At 25.7% G+C, this 16,336-nt stretch overlaps 10 protein-coding genes across 10 annotated transcripts in view, besides 18 other annotated features; 4 read left to right on the forward strand and 6 right to left on the reverse strand.

Moving 5' to 3' along the window:
* The window catches only part of EDI_100250 (Pescadillo, putative), a gene marked incomplete at both ends in the record, with an annotated part of 1,527 nt that extends 1,067 nt beyond the window's left edge, over window positions 1-460 (reverse strand). The window contains 2 exons of the mRNA XM_001733391.1: window positions 1-10; window positions 428-460. The exon at window positions 1-10 is cut by the window's left edge and continues 1,067 nt beyond it. Of these exons, the coding sequence (XP_001733443.1) occupies window positions 1-10; window positions 428-460 (43 nt within the window). The remainder of the gene's footprint in view (window positions 11-427) is intronic.
* A 310-nt stretch (window positions 461-770) lies between these two features.
* EDI_100360 (40S ribosomal protein S8, putative) lies at window positions 771-1,484 on the reverse strand (the record flags this gene model as incomplete). The annotated part of the gene is made up of 1 exon (XM_001738773.1): window positions 771-1,484. One exon carries the CDS (start codon window positions 1,482-1,484, stop codon window positions 771-773), a length of 714 nt encoding a protein of 237 aa, XP_001738825.1.
* A 65-nt stretch (window positions 1,485-1,549) lies between these two features.
* Window positions 1,550-1,676: a sequence feature (AT_rich).
* An 80-nt stretch (window positions 1,677-1,756) lies between these two features.
* On the forward strand, window positions 1,757-3,202 carry EDI_100370 (uncharacterized protein; the record flags this gene model as incomplete). The annotated part of the gene is made up of 1 exon (XM_001738774.1): window positions 1,757-3,202. One exon carries the CDS (start codon window positions 1,757-1,759, stop codon window positions 3,200-3,202), a length of 1,446 nt encoding a protein of 481 aa, XP_001738826.1.
* Window positions 3,202-3,250: a sequence feature (AT_rich).
* Window positions 3,251-3,268: 18 nt separating this feature from the next.
* Window positions 3,269-3,310: a sequence feature (AT_rich).
* Window positions 3,311-3,558: 248 nt separating this feature from the next.
* On the forward strand, window positions 3,559-6,699 carry EDI_100380 (phosphatidylinositol kinase, putative; the record flags this gene model as incomplete). Its single annotated transcript, XM_001738775.1, has 1 exon — window positions 3,559-6,699. One exon carries the CDS (start codon window positions 3,559-3,561, stop codon window positions 6,697-6,699), a length of 3,141 nt encoding a protein of 1,046 aa, XP_001738827.1.
* A 36-nt stretch (window positions 6,700-6,735) lies between these two features.
* Window positions 6,736-6,796: a microsatellite.
* Window positions 6,797-6,838: 42 nt separating this feature from the next.
* On the reverse strand, window positions 6,839-8,005 carry EDI_100390 (uncharacterized protein; the record flags this gene model as incomplete). The annotated part of the gene is made up of 1 exon (XM_001738776.1): window positions 6,839-8,005. The coding sequence occupies one exon, from the start codon at window positions 8,003-8,005 to the stop codon at window positions 6,839-6,841; it is 1,167 nt and encodes a 388-aa protein (XP_001738828.1).
* Window positions 8,006-8,188: 183 nt separating this feature from the next.
* Window positions 8,189-8,238: a sequence feature (AT_rich).
* Window positions 8,239-8,381: 143 nt separating this feature from the next.
* Window positions 8,382-8,416: a sequence feature (AT_rich).
* Window positions 8,417-8,448: 32 nt separating this feature from the next.
* Window positions 8,449-8,526: a sequence feature (AT_rich).
* A 65-nt stretch (window positions 8,527-8,591) lies between these two features.
* Window positions 8,592-9,638, reverse strand: EDI_100400 (growth hormone-regulated TBC protein, putative; the record flags this gene model as incomplete). The annotated part of the gene is made up of 1 exon (XM_001738777.1): window positions 8,592-9,638. One exon carries the CDS (start codon window positions 9,636-9,638, stop codon window positions 8,592-8,594), a length of 1,047 nt encoding a protein of 348 aa, XP_001738829.1.
* A 29-nt stretch (window positions 9,639-9,667) lies between these two features.
* Window positions 9,668-9,696: a sequence feature (AT_rich).
* A 311-nt stretch (window positions 9,697-10,007) lies between these two features.
* On the reverse strand, window positions 10,008-11,384 carry EDI_100410 (uncharacterized protein; the record flags this gene model as incomplete). Its single annotated transcript, XM_001738778.1, has 1 exon — window positions 10,008-11,384. The coding sequence occupies one exon, from the start codon at window positions 11,382-11,384 to the stop codon at window positions 10,008-10,010; it is 1,377 nt and encodes a 458-aa protein (XP_001738830.1).
* Window positions 10,610-10,645: a sequence feature (AT_rich).
* Window positions 11,385-11,557: 173 nt separating the features above from the next.
* Window positions 11,558-11,601: a sequence feature (AT_rich).
* A 111-nt stretch (window positions 11,602-11,712) lies between these two features.
* Window positions 11,713-11,768: a sequence feature (AT_rich).
* A 133-nt stretch (window positions 11,769-11,901) lies between these two features.
* Window positions 11,902-11,978: a sequence feature (AT_rich).
* Window positions 11,979-12,088: 110 nt separating this feature from the next.
* Window positions 12,089-12,541, reverse strand: EDI_100420 (transcription factor WEREWOLF, putative; the record flags this gene model as incomplete). The annotated part of the gene is made up of 1 exon (XM_001738779.1): window positions 12,089-12,541. The coding sequence occupies one exon, from the start codon at window positions 12,539-12,541 to the stop codon at window positions 12,089-12,091; it is 453 nt and encodes a 150-aa protein (XP_001738831.1).
* Window positions 12,542-13,137: 596 nt separating this feature from the next.
* Window positions 13,138-13,375: a sequence feature (AT_rich).
* A 293-nt stretch (window positions 13,376-13,668) lies between these two features.
* Window positions 13,669-13,694: a sequence feature (AT_rich).
* Window positions 13,695-13,856: 162 nt separating this feature from the next.
* Window positions 13,857-13,886: a sequence feature (AT_rich).
* A 153-nt stretch (window positions 13,887-14,039) lies between these two features.
* Window positions 14,040-14,081: a sequence feature (AT_rich).
* Window positions 14,082-14,150: 69 nt separating this feature from the next.
* Window positions 14,151-14,834, forward strand: EDI_100440 (AP-2 complex subunit sigma, putative; the record flags this gene model as incomplete). Its single annotated transcript, XM_001738780.1, has 3 exons — window positions 14,151-14,153; window positions 14,216-14,365; window positions 14,547-14,834. The coding sequence occupies 3 exons, from the start codon at window positions 14,151-14,153 to the stop codon at window positions 14,832-14,834; spliced, it is 441 nt and encodes a 146-aa protein (XP_001738832.1).
* Window positions 14,524-14,545: a sequence feature (AT_rich).
* Window positions 14,835-14,932: 98 nt separating the features above from the next.
* Window positions 14,933-16,006, forward strand: EDI_100450 (XPA-binding protein, putative; the record flags this gene model as incomplete). Its single annotated transcript, XM_001738781.1, has 1 exon — window positions 14,933-16,006. One exon carries the CDS (start codon window positions 14,933-14,935, stop codon window positions 16,004-16,006), a length of 1,074 nt encoding a protein of 357 aa, XP_001738833.1.
* A 235-nt stretch (window positions 16,007-16,241) lies between these two features.
* Window positions 16,242-16,336: a sequence feature (AT_rich).

Below are 16,336 nucleotides of genomic sequence, written 5' to 3' on the forward strand. Positions count from 1 at the left end.
TTTTTTTTTTCTCTTAGGGTTTATTTTTTTAATTTTTCTTTTTCTGTAATTGCTGTTTTATATAACGTTTCTAATTTGTTTTTATTCTCTTCTTAACTAACATTAATTATTCATTTAATCCCTCTACACAATACTACTTTTTCTGGTTCAACGCAATAGCTCTATGAATAACTACTCTTTGGTATAAGAAAATGATACTAAAATTTACATGTCCACTCTATGTGAGGAATAAAATTAACTTTTGGACAAAAGTTTGTGGTTATAACTAAAATATTTTGGAATTGTTTAGTGTTAAAAAGGGGCATGTACGTATTAAAAAAGCTTAAGTTCATAAAACTTGCAGACAACAAATTTTTTGATATTATTCTTTACGACACAACAAAATCTCTCAATGAGAGTGGTACCATAAATTATTTAGAAACCTTACACATACGAAATGAAACCCAAACACTACACTCATTCAGTAAATTAATTAAACTGTGCAACCAACGATAATACTTTGTTAATTATAATGAAAGTATATGTTTAATAAGCAAATGACTAAAACTGATAAATAAGACTATTTTTTGATAATTTTATTGAAAAAAGAGATAGAAAAAGTAATTAAAATGAAGAATATATATTAAGGTTTACATAAGACTTAATAACTCTGTTCTAAAGTCATGATAAAAAATAAAATAGTAAGTCCTCAACTCATAACACAATAAAATTATTTGCAAATAAAATAATAATGTTTTAAGTAAAAAAAAGAAGCAAATCAAGGATCTCAATTATTTCTTCTTATCTGAAATCTTCTTGCTATAGAAGTCAAGTTCTTTACCTTCAAGGATATATCCTTCAACTGATCCAGTTTGTCCTGGTCTGGAAGAAATACATGCAAGAATTCTTCCACTTTGGAATCCTTCTAATAATGCTTCATCAAATTTCATATTCTTTAATACTTCTAATTTCTTTGCATATTTCTTTTGCATAGTCTTAGTTGGATTCATAAGTGCTACTTGAGTTTGAGCAATTTGATGTGCAATACTCTTTTCTTTATTTTCTTCTTCCTTTGGAATAACAACCTTCTTTTCTGTTTTGAATGTAGCTGATTCGAGTGATTTATAATATTCAGTTGATGCAATATCTTTTCCATAGAATTTAAGGAACCATAATCTGAATGGTGCTGGATCAATCTCAATAATAGCACCTTTAACTAATGTATTAGTTCTGACAAAATCATTATCTGATGCGTTATAAACGACATTGAGAATCTTAGTACCTTTAGTGATAGATTGGGATGCCCATGAGAAGTTTCCATTTTCTAATCTCAATGCTCTTCTTTTAATAATTCCATATCTACATCTAACATTATGAACTCTAATAGCTCCAAGTCTGGTATTAGCTGGTTGTCTTCCCATAGTGTTCTTCTTCTTCTTTTGCATACTATTCTTCTTTCCTCCAGTGGCTCTTCTTTTATGTCTGGAATCTCTTGTAATTCCCATTGTGAAATCCCAATTACTTCTTTTCTTAGTTCTTTTTCTTTTCTCAGGGTTTTTAATAGGTTTTCTTTTTATTAATTATTCTTTTAAATTCTTTCTGAATATTTTCTTTTTAAATAAATTTTTTTATTATTTCTTTATTATTAATTTATGTTTTATGAAATAACATTTTTTTAGATTATTTGTTTTTTTTTACCCTAAAAAGGTTTTAATGATTTGAATACTGAAATTAATGAAAATGAAATGAATAAATTAAAATTGGTTTATACATTAAGATGATCACACCATATTTTTCTTTAACACAAAACAATGAATATGTTATAGTCCATATTAAAATACCACCATATCAACAATTTGGTGTTGAGGATATTCAAATTGATAACAATACAATGATATATCATTCAGAACCATATTTTTTATCACTTACATTTAAAAATGATATTGCCAAAGACGGAACAGAAAAAGCTGAGATTGATCGTCTTGAATGTAAATTACATGTTTATTTACCAAAAGAACATAAAGGAGAAGTCTTTCCTGATCTTGATATGTTACCATTGTTTCTTACTAAGAAAAAAATTTTATCTCGAGTTCAAGTAATTAACACTACACCTAGTGCTGAAAAAGAAAAAATTGAACATGAAGTTATAAAAGAGATTACTCCTGAAGAACAAGAGTTAATTGATAAAATGCAACGACTTGAAAAATTAAGACAAGAAAATGAGAATAAAAGAAGTTCTAATGAAAAAATAAGAAAAGAAGAAAAGTTAGATTTTATTTCACGAGATGATTTAATTCTTGGAGAAGACCAACAGATAAGAGATGAAACTGAAGATACTGTCAATATTTTTGCACCAAAATATGGTTTTAATGGAAGTCATTCTGAATTTTTTAAAGACTTACAACAAAATTCATTTGAAATAGTTATGTTAAGAAATCCAGATCAAACAGATAGTAAAGGAAGAAGAAAACAACGTATTAATGATGAATTCAATAGTTTTGATAAAGATAGATATATTTGTGATACATTTGAATGGGACAATGAAGAGGATGTGTTAAAGAATAATTCTTTTTGGTGGAAAGAAGATAGAGATTGGACAGATGAAGAAAGAAATGAATTTGGGTCATTAGATAAAATAGAAGTTCTTGTTAGTAATGAAGAGGTAATACAAATATATAAAGATTTATTTGGAATTGTTTATGGATATTTGTATGATCAAATAGTTATGGGAGAAAGTACAGTAGAATCAGGATGGACTATTGCTACATTATCTCCAGTAATGTCATATTTTGATAGAATAGATGATGTTGTTGATTTAATGGAAACTTGTGTTCGAAGAAGTTTAATTTATCCAGTAGTAAGAAATTGGGAACTATCAATAAAAACATTAGAAGAAACTATTGAAGTTTTTAAAAAAAGAAGAGTTGTTCTTATGAAAATTTTATTACGATTACACCGGATTTATAAATTAGATGAATTAAAACATTATATGAATTATTTATTTTTTGATGAATATTGTAATTGGATTCAAAGTGCAGATGATCAAATAAGACATCAGTTAGTACTGATGATAGAAGAAGTTAAAGGAAAAATTTGTAAGGAGTGTATTGGTTTACCTTTACAAGATGCAGAACAAGAATATATTGATTATATTGCTTCAATTCCAGATGGGGATGATATAATGAATGAAGAAGAAAATGAACCACGAGGGTATATTGATTGAAATTAAAATGAATATTGTTTTACATTTTATTATTTTCTTTTTTTATAAGAGAAAAACAGTTTATCGTAATTAAAAATATTTTTTTAGTAAGAAAGAATTTAAAATAAAGAAACTAAGAGAAGAATATAAATAAAATTAACTTTTTTGTGTTTGGTTAACTTTATCCAATGAATTATAGAAAGATTAAAATAACAAAGAAAGAGAAGATGTTTAAAAGAGTTTAAAACAAAAATGAATGAAAAAAATAAAATTAGAAAATGATTATCAAAAAAGATCCAAAAAGGATTTAAAGAGATATTCAAAAAAATTGAAAAAAATAACCAACTAGTTTATTAAGAGATAGATAGTAATTAAAAATGTTCACATACCCTTATTGTACTACTCCTCAATACTCATTCCAACCTATTTACTCTACCCAAAATCAACAATCTATTCCTATGTATTTACCTCAACAAAATAATTTTATATATTTCCAAGACATTCCTAGTTATCAACAATCATATCAACAACCTAATCAACCAATACAACAAACTCAACAAACTCAATCTATTAACAATCAAATAAAACCAAATGAAGTTGTTATAAGTTCTGATTTCTTTCAATCACCACAACATCTTAAAGAAACTAATCAACCACACTCAAACACATTATTTATCCCATCTTTAATGGAAAGTTCTGTTGATGACTTTGCTTATTTTGAAGAGCAAAGTGTTATTAAACCATTTAAAGATCATACCTATACTCCTTCTATATCCACTGTTTGTCGCTATGTTTTAACTCCGAGTGATAAAGAATATGCTCCAAAATATAGTTATTCTAGTGATGAGTTATACGTGAGAGTGTTAGTTGATTATTCAATTCATCTTAAGAATAAATATCCATATCCTGTTCAACGTGCAATAATGAAAACATCATCTCAAGGTGAAAAAATTTGCATTGATCGTATCTTAAAAATAGACAATGATGTAATACATAACAACTTCCTTTCTTTTATTGTTTCATTTAATAAAGTTAGTTATAATGAAGCGGCATGTGGGGTAATACCTGTTGGACCAAACAAAATTAAAATAAAAGTTTCTGTAACATTAACAATTAAAGACATATTCAGGTTATTAGAAATCAAAGATGTTAATGCAGTAATAGCAATAGAAGATTCTTCTACATTATTTTGTATGGATGATAGACTTATTGAAAGTGAATATTTGTATGACTGTATTACACATAATAGAATTCCACAATTTACAATTATCCCATTTTCTTATTGTTTCTATAAACCACTTCCACTAAATAAATTTGGTAATATTGTTAATTATTCAAATGAAGAATTTCCTGTCTGTGCTTTGATTAAAAAACCCTTTATATTCAATATTAATACAGTTTATTATAATACTCATGTTACAGATGAAATACGTGTTAAGTGTGTGCTACGATGTGGAGACCAAACTCTGTCCTGTCCAATAGAAAAAGTTTCGTTTAAACCTATTATAGTTACACGCCCACTTTCATCAAACGATGAGAAGTATATTTACAAATTTTCAATTGATGAAGAAGTAGATAGCAATTTAAGGATTTGTGATATTCCACTTGATTGTGAAATTATTCTGTTTGTGTTTATTGGACAAAAAAGTATTGGGTGTGCATCTGTCAAGGTATTTAATGCATGGGGAGTTCTTAAACGTGGAGTTCAATTAGTTCATTTAGAAGAAGGTAGAAGACCAATAGGAAATGGTATTGTTTCAGGCCCAATTGTAGAAATTGATTTTGGTTCTATTAGAGCAGCATACCACATTGAAGGAGTTGAAGATAGTAAATTAATGAATATTCAAAAAGAATTAGATACATTTGATTCAGTAAAAAATAGAGAAGAGTTTGAAATGATGGTTAAAATGGATGAATTAAAAGTACATGAAGAAGAAATTGCAAACCCAGTTAAAAAGATGGTTATTGACGGAGTTGATATATTCCAAGTGTTAAGGTCACCATCTTTTATTACAAGAAGTCCTCCTGATTATATTAAATCTGTATTAATTGAACAAATGGAAAATATACCAGCTGAATTCATTGGTCAAATAGCTCATTCTATTGATTGGACTGATCACCTTCAAGTAGCTCGGTTTGTTAAATATTTATGGACTCAACAAATAAAACCATTAGATGCTTTAATGTTACTAGGATACAGATGTCCATATAGAGCTGTAAGGGCTTATTGTATTTCTGTATTAGATAAACAACCAGATAATGTATTACAATTTTATGCTATTCATTTAAGTGAAGCATTAAGATATGAAGAAGGATTAACACCATTAACAGATTTCTTATTGCGTAGAAGTATTGCCTCACCAGCTACAGTTGGGTATTCATTATTTAAAATGATTGTTGGAGATAATTCCATGACAAAAAGGAGTATTCAACACTCACGATTTATTGAAGCGTTGTTATCTGCTGATCCTGTTTTTGCTAGTCAAATGACAAAAGAGTGTGAATTTGCATTAAATATTCAAACAATAAATTCTACATTAATACGAATGGATTCTGAGAAAAGACAAATTTGTAGAAGTGCACTATTAAAAAGTATTTCTGTTGCTGTGCCAATTCCATTTAAACCAGGAGTTATTGGTGGATTATCTTGTGAGAAAAGTAAAGTATATACATCAAATGCAGTGCCATTACTTATTGATTTTAGTGGATATAAAATGATATTTAAGTTGGGAGACGACCTTAGACAAGACTGTCTTATTCTAAGAGCATTTAAATTATTTGACAATTTATGGAGAATGAATGGATTAGATTGGAGAATAACACCTTTTAGAGTTATTTCTACAGGAAATACAGCAGGATATATTGAATTTGTAAGAGATTCTAGAAGTATTGGATCGATTCATAATGATTCAAAAATACCTGGAGTATATAAAGTAACAGCTATTTATGACTGGATTAAAAATAATAAAACAGCACCACTAGGACAATGTATAGAAAATTTTTATCGATCATGTGTTGGGTATTGTGTTGCATCATATGTTCTTGGATTAGCTGATAGGCATAATGATAATTTGATGGTAGACAAATCTGGACATTTTCTTCATATTGACTTTGCTCACTTTTTAGGAAATAAATTAAAAGTTGCTGGTGTTATTAACAGAGAACCTGCTCCATTTGTATTAACTGAATCTATGATATACGTCTTTGCTGGAGAAAGAGGGACTCCAAAATATAAATTAAAGTATCAAGAATTTTGTGAGGATTGTGTTAGAGCATACCATGTTCTTAGACAAAATGCTTCGCTTATTGTTTCATTCTTTACTAATATGATTTCAAGTAAATTAAGTCAATTAAATGAAATTAAAGATGCTGAGTATTTATTCACTTCATTACAATTAGGAAAACAAGATTCATTATCTGATTTAGAATTTGTAAAGCTTATTCATGATAGTTTAAACTCAGAACAAACAAATATGAATTTCTTTATTCACTCACTTGTTCAAAAAACAAAGAAATAAATGACTATTTATAAAGTGTGTATTCCTTATTTCACGTAGAATAAATAAAAAAAAATAACAATAAAATTAAATTAAAAACATATAAGTTAAAACACAAGCTAAATCATTCTATTAATTCGTATAAAACAATCAACGGTTATCAGTTAGCAAAAAAACCACCATTTGGAGGAAGGGATTGGTTAATAAAACATTCATCATTTCCAAATATTTGGTTTGAGTTTTGATTATAAATAGTAAAAAGTACTGGAGGTTGTTGATTATGTTGTTGATCTAATATAGGGACAGTCATATTTTGATTATATTGAAAAGGTTGTTGTTGTTGTTGAATAGTAAATTGATTTGGTTCTGTTGAAACATAAGTTTGCATATCATCGTTTAAATAAAGAACTTGTTGTTGAGCCATGCCAGTATTTGTTTGCATAAAAACTGGTTGTTGATTTATTCCTTCTAATGGAGTAGAATAATAATGTACATATGATAAATTTGATGTATCAGGTGGTTGTGCTGAAATAACACTTCCTTCAGGATAATATGATGTACTAAATTCAGTAAGATTAGACATTGCACCAAGAGAAGGTTCAGTAATAATAAATGGTTCTTCTTTAACATTTGGAATTGGTTCAGAAACAACAGAATTTCTATTAACAATTTTTTCTGTTGCATTTTTCCAAATAATACTAATAGCTTCATCATAAGCACCAACATCAACAGAACTACTTGACTTTTCAAACCTTTCAAAAACATTACGATTAATTGCTTCTCCAATTTCATTAATTTCAGAAAGTCCGAGAGAAACACAACCAGAAACAGAACAAATTTTTGACATTTTTACAGTTAATTTAGCTGGTTTAGTTGGTCTTTTTTTAAATACATATCCTATTTTTTCACACATTTGTAAAAGTTCAGCAAATGACAAAGAAGAACGATTGGCATCCCGATGTCGTTTTATTTGTTTTAATTTTTCTAAATCATGTTTTTCATTTGGAAGAGAAGAAATCGTATCAATATCATCAGGACGAAGATCTGTATATCCACATTCTTGTAATTCTTTAGAAACTAAATCAGTACATTTCTTATCAATTTCATGTTCAAATTGAATTAAAGTATTTTCTTTAGTTAATGCTTCAATTAACATTAATTGTAATGTCTTTTGAGACCTTCTTTCTGGACGTTTAATTCTAAACCCAAAACCATTAATATTAAGAATACCTAATAAGACTGCTTGTTGAATAGCTTCAAATGATTTAGATGATCTTTTAAGTTCTTTCATAGAATAGCCTGAAGTCTTTGAGGTAGTTGATTTCATGAAAAATACTATAAAAATTTTTAGTTTTAGATTACTTAAATTTAGTTGACCTTTGTTCAATTATTTCCCGATTTATCTCTTCTGAATTTAGCAATTTTTGTTTCTTTAAATATTACTACAAAACCACTTTTATTCTGAATAACACCTCAGTTATTTTTCCCGTTTTTTGCCAATTCTTTTCTCTTTTTTATATCATTTAAAGAACAATTAAAATAAAAAAAAAGATATTTTAAGATCAGTTTCTTTAATAGAAGAAAGAAGATCTTTCATTTTTTCTTATTTTAGACTTTGATGTTCTACTCTCTCTTTAATTGATAGAAAAAAGAAAAATAATAGAAAGTATTTTTACTTCACTAATCACCAAAAATACAATTTCTTTTTTATTTTTTTTAAGTTATATAATTAATTAATCAAAACTTTAACAAGAAGGAAAACTTTTGAGGTATAAATATTATTTCTTTAATATAAATAGAAAATTAACAAAAAAAAAAACAAAATATTGAATAAAATTTTATTTAAAACATTAGTAGATAGACACATAATGAAATGACTTAATTCTGTCATCTCATCCTATTTAGAAGATAGATTAAGCATTCATCCAATCATTTATCGTTTGAGACTTAATTCTGTATTTATAACATTGATGTATAAATTGAGAACATTTGGTATAACTCAATAATGATTTTGAGGGGTTTTTTAAAATTTGAAGAGCAGAACTTATGTCTTCACAACTTAATAAATCTTTTTTTAAATAATGTAACACTGTATTTGCAATAGTATAAATTGCTTGTTGTCCATATAATAAACATAAGTCAATAATTGCATAACAAAAATCACAAGGAAGAATTCTACAAAACCAAACCATATACCACTCAAAAAGAAATCCTGGACATTGAACTTCTTCATATCCTAAAAAGATTAAATGGTTATATATTGAGTGATGAATATTTCTAAGTAACATATTATGTATTTTTTCACACTCAATTAATCCAGGAAACCCTGTTTTAAGACAAGACTGTAAATTATATCTCTCATTTGTAATCATTGTAGTCATTAAATCAAATGTATCATTTCGTTGTTGGACAATAGAAAATATTATTCCTGCTAAATCAGACATTCCTTGAGTATAACCTACTTCTGGAATTTCTTGTGACAATGCACGTAAGATAAGAAATAATTCTCTTTTACCCATAACATAATTATCTTTAAATAAATAATGATACCCAAGCGTTCTTTTAACATCTAAATCAATTTGATTATCATCATGAATTTCTTTGGTTGAGAAAAAAAGAGTATTAAGACATTCATTTCTTTGTTGTTTACTTTGAAAAGATTTGCTAATAAGATTCCAATATTCTTTTCTACATTCTACAGGAACCCCCTTATATACTCTACGTTTTAATTTTTTTGGTATTTTTCCATCACATTTCCATTGTTCTAACATTTTTTTCCATTTAACAGTTCTTGTTTCTTCCTTTAATTTTTGAGAAGAAGTTATCATTTCACATTGAGACGTATAATCAATTCCTTTGGTAAGAGTACTAAATCCATATCTATTATATCCTTCAGGTGTTCTGGGTACTATAAATTCATTTGACTCTTTAATATTATATTTCTCCAATAAATTACACATTGGAATAAACAACTTTTTTAGTTCTATACTTTTATTATTTATTCTTTTATTATTAATTCGTTTAACTTCTTTAAATTATTCCCCCACCTTCCTATTTCTTCTCTATCGACTATTTTCGTTGTTTTGAATATTCGGCATGTTGACTTGATTTTATATTCTTTTAATTAAGAGAAATAAAGTTTAGTGAATACAATAAGAATAATAAAAGAATAAAAAAGGCAATAAACTCACACTAGTTTTGTCTTTAGAAACAGGCCTTTAATAAGTTAATAATATTAAAAAAGTCAAATAGGAAAAAGAATGACTTCAAAATGATAAAGAAAGAATGAATTAAAAACAGTGAGAGATAAAAAGAAATAATATATATTACTAATCATAACAAGTATTTGAAGGAACTGATTGAGTAAAAAAGCAATCTAGATAAGAAATATCATTAGTTTTATTTTGATTAGTACTAAAATAAAATGAAGGTTCATTAAAATGTTGAGTAATTATTTCATTTGATGATTTATTAATAGGATTAGAAGCAATAGTAGGATAAATAGAAATTTCATCATGAGAATAGGAGTTTTGTTGTTGATTATAAAGGAATAATTTAGGTTGTATTGAAAATTGTTGAAAATTATTATTATCGAAAGTATTTTCATAAGTATAATAAGAATTATCTGATTGTATTCCAGAAATAACACTTTCTTCAGGATAGAATGAAGTACTAAAATCAGTTAAATTTGAAGGTGTTGTTAAAGATGGTTCAGGACTAATAAATTTATCTTCTTTAGAGATATGATTTAAAGTATCTGAAGTAAGCTCAGTATCAATATTTTCCATTATTTTTGGTTTAACTGTAATTAAAGTATTTTGAATTGTTTGTGGGTTATTATCTAAATGACTGTGTTTTAAATTAAGTGAGTTTTTATCTTGTATAGAAGAGAATGAATTATTTTGAGTATTTTGTTTTTCTAATGAAGTTGTTATATAAATTTTTTCTTTTATTTTATCATTTTTATCTGTATTTGTAATTTCTTTTATTTGACTTGTACTAATCTCTATTTGATGATCAAATTTTTTATTATTTTCAATAACTTTATCCCAAATCTTTTCAATAATAAAGTCATGGGAAGGAATAATTATAGAAACGCTTTCTTTATTAAATCTTTCATAAATGCTTTCATTTACCCTTTTTCCAATTTCATTAATATTACTTAATGTTAAATTAACTTTTCCATAAACTGAAGAAATCTTTTCTAATTTTTTTGTCATTTTTGCAGGTTTTGTTGTTCTATATTTAAATTTATATCCTAATTTTTCACTCATTTGTAATAATTCTTTAAATGTTAATGCTATTTTATTGGCATTTTTATGTCGTTTTATTTGTTTTAATTTCTCTGAATCATATTTTGAAGCTAGTTGTGCAATTGAAGATGATCCATCAATATCACTTGGTTCTAATTCAATACATCCATTTTCTTCTAATTCTTTTTTGACAATTTCATTACAAGTAGCATTAATATTTTCTTCTAATAAAATAGTAGAACCTTTTTCATATAGTTCTTCCACTAACATTAATTGTAAAGTTTTTTGAGATCTTCTTTCTGGTTTTTTTATTTTAAATCCATACCCATTTACATTTAAAATAGATAATATTAATGCTTGTTGAATTGCTTCAAATGTTTTTGAAGACCGTTTAAGTTCTTTCATAGAATATGTAACTACTTTAGTTTCCTCAACAGGTATTATTTTCTTCATTAGTAATAATGAGTATAATTTGAGTTCTTCTCAATGATTTTTTGTTGAACTACTTCAATCTATTAATTCCTCTTCTTATTTTTTACCTCAAAGTTATCTTTTTATTCCTTTCATCCTCATTCTTTCTTCTACCAAAATTTTATTTTTATGTAATGTCTTTGAATAGAATATTCTTTTTTTTAATTTATATTTTTCTTATCTAAAATTAATATTATATCATCTCAAAAATAAATCTAGTTCAGTTTTTTATTACTATTTATATTCTTTGTTTATAACTTAATCTTTCGGGGATTTTTCTATTTGTTCTTCATTTGTGATTTAAATGATGTTTTAAAACATTAATTAAATTGTAATTACAAATAATATGAAAACATTTATTTATTAGATGAAAGGAAAGTAATGATAGATCCCCTTGTGGGTAAGAAGAAGATCTTCGTTTTTTTATAACAAATGTATGCCAAGTAAATATCAGTAATGATGAGTTGAAGTTAATTTGATTTAGAAAGAAGAAGAATAGTTAAAAAAAATTTAATAAAAAAAATGTAATAAGGGTTTTATAATGGTTATAATATATATAAATAAAAAAGAAATTAAGAAAAGAGGTGAAGTAATTTATTGATAATAATATTCTATTTACTTCTTTTTTTTTTGAGAAAGAAATAACTTATTTAAAATAATAACAAAAGAGTTAGTATATATTACAATTATACAATGCAATAAAGTTCATGACAAACAGGAGCAAATGCACTAATTGATTTTTGAGATAGAACTGACGCCGTAATATCTGATTCAGTAATTCCCAATCTTTTCAGATGACCAAAATATCTATTTTTAACAGCATTTGGAGAACGTCCATTAAGGTATTGAGATATTTGAGTCCATTTATTTCCAAGAATATTACGTTGGGAAAGAATAATTGCATCTTCAAACATCGTCCATTGTTTTTTTTCATTTGTATTTGATAAATTATTTAAAAACCTTTCTCTACATTGTTTTCTACTTCTGCTTGGTACGGCTTTAGCAATTTCATTCCAATTATTTCCAAATGTTTCAATGGCTGAAAGAAGCATTTGGTCTTCTTCTTTTGACCAAGTTCTTACAATTTTTTTATTTCTTGAATATCTTTTTTCACTAGAGGATTCACAACAAGTAGACATAATAAAGAAGGAAAGATTGAATGGATGTTATGAGATGAAGAATCCTTTTATAGCCAACCTTTTGAAAAAAAAATCAACCTTCTTGCGAAAAATACCTAATCCTGCTGTAAAATTAAATCAATTCGCAATTATATTTTGTTAAAAAACACTTTTAACCGTTAAACTAAAATTTGATTATGGTTTATTAAAAATATTACATTTATCATCTTGGTGACAAAACAATTTCATTGAGCGAAAACTGATTGTTTATGAATAGTTACTTTTTAACGATATTCTTTTGGAATACCACGAATTAATGAGTTGTCATTCTTCTTTTAGTAAAATTAAACTAAATTAAGAATTGCGAAAAAATGATTACTTTCGGACTTCATGAAATAAAATGAGTAAAACGTTATTACAAACGATCATCACTTAGTAACTCCAGAATTAAAAAAAAAAGAAATTTATTGTTTAATCTCTTCTGTTTGATAAACTTAAATTAATTATGACAAAGATCATTATTTGTTGATATTAATGATTGTTTGGATTTTTTTATAAAACCTCTCACATAAAAAATTTAAAGATAAGTTAATTTAATTCGAACCTTCCTCTTTATGAATTAATTTTTAGATTTTAATATTAATACATTTTATATAACAAATTATATTAGTTTTATATATGAATTTAGATAGTATTGAATACATTAATTTATGTAACTATACTCATTAATTTAATATAAGTAATATATTCTAAAAAAAAAATCAAGTGTTTTAATATTTTAAATCTAAAATCATACCTTAATAATAATTTTATACAAAAATCTTGATTTGTAATTTCTATATTTTTTTTTAAATTCATGAAAAGAATTGTAAGTTTTACAAATTTAACATATACTCATTGAAATGATATTACTTAGTTTCTATCTATAAATAAATATTTATAGTATTTAGATAATGGAATTTGGTTTAGATCGTTATTTATTGAATACAGAGTGTTATTAACTCTTGATAACCAAATTAGTTCTCAAAAGATACGTTTTGATTAACAAATTTTTGTTTAATGCGTTAAAGAATTTTTTTATGATTTAAAAAGAACAATTGACGTCGTTAGTAATTAACATAAGAAAGCTTCTTTAGGAGTAGTCGTTGTAAAATAAAATAATAATAAAATAATTCAAATCATTTTCAATTATTCACATTCCATTGGTGAAATTTCTAATTCTTGTAATTCTTTTTCAAAAACATAATCCATATAATTTAAGTCATCTCTTAATTGTTCTTTTTGACGCTTAGTTAAGTCATTAATTATATCAACATCACATGATGTAATTGACTGGATTTTATAAATATTTAATTGAAAAAATTATGATAGAATCTTACAAACACCTTTTAAATAACGGTTTAAATAAAATTGATCTTTTTGATCATTTCTACGTTGTTGTTGAATGATTCTACGCTGTTCAAGTAAATTTATTTGATTTCTTAAATTCATTTTAAAAGGACAAGACTAAAGAAGTTTGAATTATTTTTTTTTTGTTTTAAGAATTTTTCTTTTTAATAAAGAAATTTCAAGATTAGTTGAAAAAATAAAAACAAAAACGATCTTAAAAAACTAAAAGTAGTGTTATAAGATGGTTTGTTTATTGAGTCTCAAAATAATCATTTTATTAATTCTTTTATAAACTTATGATTATAGATTCATTTCTTCTTCATTCAAAATAAAGTTGGACGTGTTCGTTTAGCCAAATGGTATGATGCTTATTCTGAAAGTGAAAAGGTTAAATTAACATCAGACATACATCGTATTCTTGTCACTCGTGATTCAAGACATACTAATTTTCTTGAAGTTTGTTTCTCTTTTGATTAACTTCTTTAATTATTTATCAACTTTTTGAATATAATTTATATCCTTTTCTAATGAATAATACAAAGACAGAAACACATCTTACTATTTGAGAATTCAAAAAGAAAGAAGGATTTCGTTGATTGTAGAAGAAAAAGAAGAAAAAATATTTATTTTATTTTAGTTCCACAATTTAAAATTAGTATATCGTAGATATGTAGGATTATATTTCATTTGTGGTGTTGATGAAACTGATAATGAACTTGCTTGCCTTGAAGCAATTCATATGTTTGTTGAAATTTTGGATAGTTATTTCGGTAGTGTTTGTGAATTGGATCTTATTTATTATTTCCATAAAGTTTATCAAGTTATTGATGAAGTATTCCTTGCTGGAGAAGTAATGGAACATCGTAAACAAGTTGTTCTTGGACAATTACGAGCTATTGATCAGTTAGCTAGTCAATCCCAATAATTTAACCATTTCTATTTTCTTTTTTTTTGTTATTTAGAGATTCTGAAAATAGGAATTAGGTTTTCATAGAAAAACTTTAAAAGATAAACTAAAGTAACATGCAAGACATTCCTCTTGACACTAAAAGTATTAATGTTATCTTGGTTGGTATGGCTGGAAGTGGTAAAACAACTCTTATGTCTATACTAGCTGAAAAAACTGATGCATATTTAATTAATTTAGATCCTGCTTGCAATGATCCACCATATTCACCTGATATTGATATTAGAGATACAGTAAATTATAAAGAAGTAATGAAAGATTATGGATTAGGACCAAACGGTGCTATTGTTACATCATTAAATTTATATTCTACAAAAGTTGATCAATTAGTAAATGTTTTACAAAATAAACAACAACTAACATTTATTGATACTCCTGGTCAAATTGAAGTATTTACTTGGAGTGCTAGTGGTCAAGTTATTAGCGAAGCTTTATCAATATTCGCACCAACAATTTATCTTTACATTGTTGATACTGCTCGGTGTGTTGAAAACCCAAATACATTTATGGCAAATATGACATATGCGTGTAGTATTCTTTATAAAACTAAATTACCATTAATAATTGTTTTTACTAAAACAGATGTTACTCCATGTACTAAATTAAATCAATGGATGGATGATTATGATAATTATCTTGATGCACTAAATGAAACTGAGTCATATGCAAGTGATCTTCAAAGATCATTATGTCTTGCTTTAGATGATTTTTATAAAAATATTCTTCATTGTGGAGTATCTTCAAAGACAGGGGAAGGTATTGACAAATTATTAGAATGTATTCAAGAAGGAAAAAAACAATTCTTTGAAGATTATTATCAACAAGTTCAAAAGAAAAAAGCTGAATATTTAAAGAAAGAACAAGAAAAGAAAAATAAACAGTTTGAACAATTTAAAAAAGACAGAAAGGAAGAAGACACAGCACGTGGTCTTGTTAATGATGATTTTTGTGGTTCTGCAGGAGTAACTTTATTTAAAGAGGAAGATGAAGGTATGATATTTAGAAATGGAGAACGATTTTTCTATGGTAAAAATGTGGATGATGATGAACCTATTGAAACAGCAAATGAGGAAGATATAAAATTTGATAAAAAAATAGAGAGAGATGATAAAGTTGATGAATTTGATTGATTTGATTTTCTTTTTAAGTTATTTTTTTTTCAGTTATTTGATAAGAAAAATCAATTAATTTAGGATATAAAAAATACTTAAATAAATTTATCTCTATTTTATTAAGAATCGTTTAAGTAAGTTTATTTAACCCTTCATTTTTAATGAACTTAAGTAGTAAAGTTCATTTCTCTTCTTTAAAGATTGAAGTTTTATTTGTTTTTTAACCAACTTAGTAGCACTTAAATCTAGTTAGTATATTAATATGTTTATAAATGATATTAATTTTGTTGTATTAATAAAAAGTTTTAAAATATAAAAATTGTTTTGAATTTTAAAATTAATATTTAT

Source organism: Entamoeba dispar, genomic scaffold (genome assembly GCF_000209125.1).
Source record: "Entamoeba dispar SAW760 scf_1105229461685 genomic scaffold, whole genome shotgun sequence".
NCBI classification, from domain to species: domain Eukaryota; phylum Evosea; order Mastigamoebida; family Endamoebidae; genus Entamoeba; species Entamoeba dispar.